Here is a 7358-nt window from a genome sequence, read left to right as displayed (position 1 = left end):
CTGTGTGAAGTGAAAAGAATTGAGAGATAAGACAACAATTCACATATTTCTTCCGGTTAGTTAAAACCATAATACCATCATATCATAGGTTGGATTGTCTAAAAGGAAAAGCTTCACAGTTTCCCTTTGTTCCCAGAGTGACATTGATAATCTCAGGGAGGAGGATACAGTAACCTCCTCCTGTCCCGTTATCACGTGATACGTTCTGGTCCTGATGCTGCTGTTACGGGGACTCTGTATGGGGGGCGATTAATGCCACAAAGCAACGGGATGAAGGGAAGCGAGGAATTTGTCAGAAACCTTGTGAACTATAAAATAATGGGTTACAAAATGATGTCAGCGCCTTCAGAGGAACAAAGCAACAGAAATTATTATCATCTCAAAATGTTTTTTTTTTTTAATTTAATAATGCAGATGAGGCACAAAACATCCGAAGTTCAAATCCAAGTGAATCAGGTCACCACAAGGACACATTAACAATTAACCTTGGAGCCATAGAATGCATATAAGAAGATTATTTAGTCATTGTGTCGTCACCTAGTGACATAGGGACGCTATATACATCTCTGGTAGCGGCAGCAACCTGTCAATCACAGTAAGCCCGTACTTTATGGTCTAGTTGACTCTAAATGGATCATAATATAGTAAATGAACATCATGCTGTATTGAAGAAGACTTGAAACTAGAGATTGAGACCATACATTCATATTTACAATGTTTACAGACGTTATAAATCAAGAGAGAAGTAGAGTCATTTTCTCATACACTGACTTATTTTTACAACTGGAGGAGTCTCCCCCTGCTGGTCAGGACTATCTAACATTCATACACCGTAGGAGCAGCTACGGGAGCAATTTAGGGTTAAGTGTCTTGCTCAAGGACACATCGACAAGGGCTAGCGGAGCCGGGGATCGAAACACCGATCCTCTGATTGAAGGACGACCCTGCTCACCACTGAGCCACAGTCACCCTAATAGTCACTCATAGCTATGGCTGAAAAAATATAAACATATTTTTACTATTAATATAAATTCAGTTGACCATTGCCAGGCCTATACAATCATGAGATGATATTTCTAGCAACCATCGAGACAGTTATTACAGGTTTCAGGGTGTGTGTGGCTTTAAGAGCCTGCTGCTGTGTGGCACTCATCACCCTCCATACTTCCCACATACGCGCGTCGTTGCTGATCTGGAAATTCCCTTCTCTCTGCCATTTAAAGCGCTGCGCTCTGAGGGCGATGCGAACCAACACACTAGCAGTTTGTGGACACAATGATGTAGTATTTTGTTTTGTTGTTGTTGAAGTGCACAGACGAGGGCAAAAGAAGAGCGCAGGGGGAGTTTGCATGTTTTTTTAAATGGGAAATCTGTTGGGCAGCTGGCGTCTCAAGGAGCCGAGCACCGTGGAGGAATGCGACTCGACGTGGGGGTCGGACTCCGAGAGCGACGAGCCGGCGGCGGAAGATGACAGCGGCGTCTCCGGCTCCGGCAGCCCGGCGGAGAGCGACCGGGACCCGGAGGATGGGTCCCCGCAGGTACACCGAGGGGTTTTGCAGCGTGGCTTGTGATGGCAGTGAGGGGGAGCGGAGGGGGAACATGTGCCACCGCCGCCGGATATTATTGACGAGGCCGGGACACAGAGAGGACAACCGAGCGGCTCGTGCTGCTGTCCCGCTGAGGAGCGTCCAGATGCCGACAGACGTCATTATAAAAAAACACGTTGATTTATTTGCTGTGTGAACTTCACCTGCTTACTGCGCCTCGTTGTGCCATTTAATCCACGGAGCAGCCACGTTACAAGTGACGTGTGGCATCACTGCATGGTGTATGATGCTGCATGACAGCATCACCATACGCCTATACTACTGAATGCTACACATGATCCTGTTGGTTATTTATTAAATGTAGTTGCTTATTCCAAATATTTGTTTTCCCTATTGAAGTTACACAGACTGCCTGCTGGTTTGTGAAGAAAATCAATGACTTTATTGGGGCCTTATGAGTATTATATTGGTCCCTCTGGTCTTGAACTATCAGAATATGAACTGGGGGGTTGTTGTCGGACTACTTCACACTGGTTCTGAATATTATAAACCAGCGGGTTATACCAGGACTATTTGAGGAACTGTGATTCCCTGAATCAGCCATTGTTTGATATTGTTTGAATGAGGTCTGTCATTGATCTGTGAAGGGTGCTTCTGAAAAGTTAACATGCAGTTTAATGTGAATATCAGGATCAGGTAAAACATGCTGTCAAAATTATGATACGACAACACAGCGTATAGGTTGAATTATTGGGTGAAGATGTTGAACAATAAGAGACCTGAGTTCTGGTGTAATATACCTATCCAGTATAGTATAAACACATTAATATAGTCAGATATATCAGGGAGGGACATTGGAGAGGGAACTGAATGTCACAGATGGTTTAATATTGTGCCTGCATGTGCCAAGTACGTGGAAGAAGCAAAGGACAAAGCTCACACTATATATTGTAAGACACCATGTAGATATTAGGCGGCAACCTCCAGTTGAAGAAATGCGGAAGTGTCTTAAACTTGCATTCTCTTTAATGGCCAGCAGGAGGCGACTCCTCCGGTTCAAAAATAAGTCTGATGTATAGAAGTCTATGAGAAAAGGACTCTACTTCTCACCTGATTTATTACCTCAGTAAACATGAGTTTATGGTATTAATCTCTAGTTTTAAGTCTTCTTCAATACAATGATGTTCATTTAGTAAGTTCCATTTAGAGTCAAATAGATCATAAAGCAGGGTATGCTTGAGGGCGGGGCTACCTTGTGATTGACAGGTCGCTGCTGCAACCAGAGCCGTATACAGCGTCTCTACTTAGACCCATTTGTTTTGGTCATTTATCTGTTTATATTTGCTGGATGTGTACTGGAGTCCAGCCCCACAATGTAGAGAGGAACAGAATAAATAAAGAACCGGATGAGGCCCAGTGGAACACTGCGAGCCTCTCTGTCCAGTGGAAGTTAGCATGACCCAGATTTGATTTGAGAATCAGATCCAGATCCCGCAGCGCCGATGTGAATCGTCCCGCTTTTGCCGGAAAGAAATGGATGCTGACAGCCCTCGACCTAAAACAAAAGCAAAGGCGGTGCGTTCCGTTCAACTGAGTCAGAAGAGGAGCGCCTGCACCATCTGTTGGAGGGGTTTGTTTCAGTCTGCATTTGAGCTGAGGTTTCTTTCCTTCTTTCTTTCCTTCTTTCTTACTTTTGTTTCCCAGCTGACGGATTCTCCAGAGTCCCTTCCAAAGATGAAGAGGAGTTTCTACGCTGCCAGGGACCTCTACAAATACCGTCATAGCTACCCGGTACACACACACACAGAAACAAAATCCATTGATGCCCACAAATGTAGATATGCCCACACAGATGTTGTCTGTGTTGCTGTGTGATCTCTTGGCTCTGCGTGTCTTTGTAGAACTACAGAAAGTCCCGGCAACCCAACGAGTACCGGAACCTGCGCTTCTACCTGAACAAGATCCCTCTAGTACCTGATGGTGAGATCTCACACACACACACACACACACACACACACACACACACACACACACACACACACACACACACACACACACACAAGCAGACCTCCTGCCATTGCGGAGAGAAGAAATGTTGACTTTGGGCTCAGTGAGTTTTGTTTGGCTAAAGGTCATGTTTGACTGGGCAGGACCCAGAGATTAGTGGACTGATCCAATATTTAAACACACACTCACACACACACACATACGTGTGTGTGGCAGCTAATTAGCTCCTGTCTCTTCTCAGGCATCTACGTGGAGGAGATTCTGACGAAGTGGAGAGGCGACTATGACAAACTGGAGCACAATCACACCTACATTCAGTGGTGAGACATTCCATCTGTGTGCTTAACTATATTCAATGCGATGCCACAAACTCCTCGAAGGTGACCGGATTGTTAATTGCATGGTATTATGAGACATGTTTTAGAATTGGAATTGCATAGGAATTACCAGATGTTTTTTTTTTTTTTGCATATGTGTAAAAAGTAAAATTACTTTTTTGGACCTTTTCAGATTTTTTTGATGTATTTGACAGAGGCCATAGGCGGGAATCAAACCTGTGATGTTGCAGTTATATGACATATATATTACTTATGTAACCATAATAGGAAAACTAACCATAGAATATATATAATGAGTGGTGTGTTGGATACGGTTTTGAAGTCTGAAATTTGGCCTTTTGTTCGTCGCCATCTTGTTTTTGTTTTTTTTGCCGTCACCGTCTTCCAACCCAGAACTGAATAAGAGGCGTTGTGTCGACTTCATCATCAACCGATACGTGTTTCCAGCGCGTCCAGTAATCTCTCTTCATGTAATGTCGGGTTTCTTTTGACTCTGTTTTCCTTGTGGCAGGCTGTTCCCATTAAGAGAACAAGGGCTCAACTTCTACGCACATGAACTGACTCAGGAGGAGATCAAAGTAAGACACACAAGTACACACTTGTGTGTTTGCTATGGCTGAGCGCACATCCTTCATTCAACCAAGAAATTAAACCATCCATTTACATGATGGATATTTTTTCGTTTGAAATGAAGAATGGTGTATTCCTGATTAAAGCACACAAGTCACTCAAATGGAACAACCAAGTTCTTTAAAAAACAAACAAAGGAAGGATTTGGGAAATATGTGTATGTTTCTGTATTTGTTCAGCTGACGGTTCTGAAATGAATTGAAACCATCTTGATAATGAGTGCAAATGTGTCTCTGAACCGATTCTGATGTGGTTGGGGTCCATCTGCGTGTTGCACCCACGATGCACGTGTACGCCGAACAGAAAGGCGCCGTCCCGCCTGCCGGCTGCTCTCTGATCTGCCGTGTTTGACCCCGTCAGGAATTCCAAAGCACTCGGGAAGCCAAGCGGAGGTTCCTGGCTGCCTATTCCCTCATGTTGGACTTCTACGGCATCAAACTGCTGGATAAGAGTGGGAATGTTGCTCGGGCTTCCAACTGGCAGGAGCGCTTCCAGCACCTCAATGAGTGAGCACACACACACACACACACACACACACACACACACAGTGTATATATATGCAAACACAGCGTAGCAGTTTAAGGGTAGAAGAGAGAATGTTAGCAAACTTCTGGCTCTGTGGTTCTTGAGCCCTTCAGAAAGGCACTTATTCTAAATCCCACACAACTTAATTGTTGTTCTGTTAGCAGCCAAATGTGACGCAACACGTTTTCAGTCAACAAACAGATGGTTAAAGGGTCATTCAAAGGGTTTCGTTCACATCCCGTTGCGTTTTCTTGCCAAATAACCAACCGAATGTCACACTTTGGGGTGTGCACTTGAAATACAAGAGCGCTGCTGCTTTAACCGCCTCTAAACCGTAGCATCCGATGCTAATGGTTGCCATTATCCGAACCATGGGGAAAACAACAAATTGTCCGCCGTAAAGCAGCTGCTCGGTACGATTGTTTTTAATATCTATCATCGGGGGCCTTGTGGTTTCTAGATCACTTTTAGGCCCGACCACCATCAGAAACAAACTATGCCTAATAATGAGGGAGCTGAATCAGCAAAGATTTCAGAATACAAGTTCATTTCAACACCATGAGTCATGTAGTGTTCATTTTTTCTTTGGATTTAGGTTCGGTCTTTTGCTATTTGTTTATTCACATTTATCTCTGAAGATTTCAGGGAAATATTCGTCTCACTTTCTTTGCACATTTAACACAGGTTCCCCTGAATCATGTCGTGTACAATACATGACAGAAAAAGTGTTTCTTTGTCTCTGTGTGTTGTACATGTGGCCTTAGAGGGTTGAAGCAAAACACAAGTTACTTCTACTTGAATCTTTTTAGTACCCTGAAGTTAGTCAGCATCTTTCATGTGAACAGCTACGATGGTTCAGTTCAACCACCTTCGGCTGGAGGAGTGTCCTGTTTAACAGTAAAACACAAGGTGTGAATGCAGGTCGTCGATTGGTTAATCTGTCCGACTTTCACATTTCAAATTTTCATTTTCTTACTGCATTCATTACATTTCAATTCAGTTTATTTTGTATAGCCCAAAATCATAAATTTGCCTCACGAAAACTCCCCCAAAAAAATAGAAAAAAAACTGAGCAGGATCCCTCTCCCCGGATGGACAGAAGCAACAGATGTCATGTGACCAGAATAAACAACGTAACAGAGTTACAGCACATTACATGAATATGACAGAAATTATTCATATAATGAGTAGTATGCATGGTCCATGATCCAGATAACCACGACCCATTAAGCAGAAGGAGGTAGAGAGGAGCATCAGGAGGGCCGCCATGGAAGGAGGCAGGAGGCAGGAGACAGGAGACAGGAGAGTTAGTAATGTGCATTGAAGAGGCATTAATTCATCCAGAAGGAGTGAGAGAAGAGGAGAGAGGAGCTCAGTGTATCCTAAGATGTCCCCCAGCAGTCTGAGCCTATAGCAGCACTTCTGGTGACTCTCATTGTATTCATGACTGATTCAATGTTCTTCTGCTTTCTCTGAAGGTCTCAGCACAACTACCTGCGGATCACTCGCATCCTGAAGTCCCTGGGCGAGCTGGGCTACGAGGCCTTCAAGGCCCCGCTGGTCCATCTGTTCCTGGAGGAGTCGGTGTGCCACAACTCGCTTCCCAACATGCAGCACAGCGCCCTGGAGTACTTCGTCTACACCATCCGCCTGCCGGCCACCCGCCGGCGCCTTCTCCGCTACGCCCGGCAGCACTACAGGCCCGCCCACGCCTTCCTCTGGGGGCCGCCACCCAAAAGGCGCGGCGGCGGCGGCGGTGGTAGCGGCGGCGGCGGCGCTGGGAGCAGCGGGATCCGGGCGCCCGCTCCGACACCGGAGCAACAGCGGAGGGGGGAGGAGAGCACCGGTAGTGGAAATACTGTGTCTTCCCATGATGCCGTGACCTGCCCCGACCTGGCCGGAGGCTGCGCGGGACTCGGGTTTAGCGTAGCCGGACTGGAGGGAGCGCTGACGATGGCGGGAGCGAGGGGGGAGAAGGGCGAGCGCAATGAGATCGTTCCTTTGTAGGAGGTCCGGTTTCAATCTTTATCTGGTGCTGAAGGCAGGAAACAACAGGTGTTTTTAAAAGTAATAGGTTCAAATGTTAAGGGAAAAACATTGTTCATGCCAGAACGTTGAAGCTTCAAGTCCAGAAGGCAGTAATAGTAAAATGCATTTGTAGAATCAATTCAGGTTAAGGGCTTATCGTGAACAACTATGACCTTATGTCTTTGCAGGTGAATCAGTTTGAATGGACTGGATACGGCGTGGGGTTCAGGTGTTTGCAGAGGTGGGAGGTGGGAGGTCATATCCTCGGCCAAGCTTAACTCGC

The 7358-nt window shown here is 45.5% G+C and overlaps 1 protein-coding gene across 1 annotated transcript; it reads left to right on the top strand.

Moving 5' to 3' along the window:
• Nucleotides 1-1361: 1361 nt before the first annotated feature.
• Nucleotides 1362-7054, top strand: ogfrl1 (opioid growth factor receptor-like 1; the record flags this gene model as incomplete). Its single annotated transcript, XM_079229838.1, has 7 exons — nt 1362-1538; nt 3252-3338; nt 3449-3527; nt 3796-3874; nt 4404-4470; nt 4883-5028; nt 6526-7054. The coding sequence occupies 7 exons, from the start codon at nt 1362-1364 to the stop codon at nt 7052-7054; spliced, it is 1164 nt and encodes a 387-aa protein (XP_079085964.1).
• Between the last annotated feature and the right edge of the window lie 304 nt (nt 7055-7358).

This window comes from Taurulus bubalis, assembly GCF_910589615.1.
Source record: "Taurulus bubalis genome assembly, chromosome: 14".
NCBI lineage: Eukaryota > Metazoa > Chordata > Actinopteri > Perciformes > Cottidae > Taurulus > Taurulus bubalis.
The sequence above is the reverse complement of the archived record's forward strand: the minus strand, read 5'-3'. Positions and strand labels throughout refer to the sequence as shown.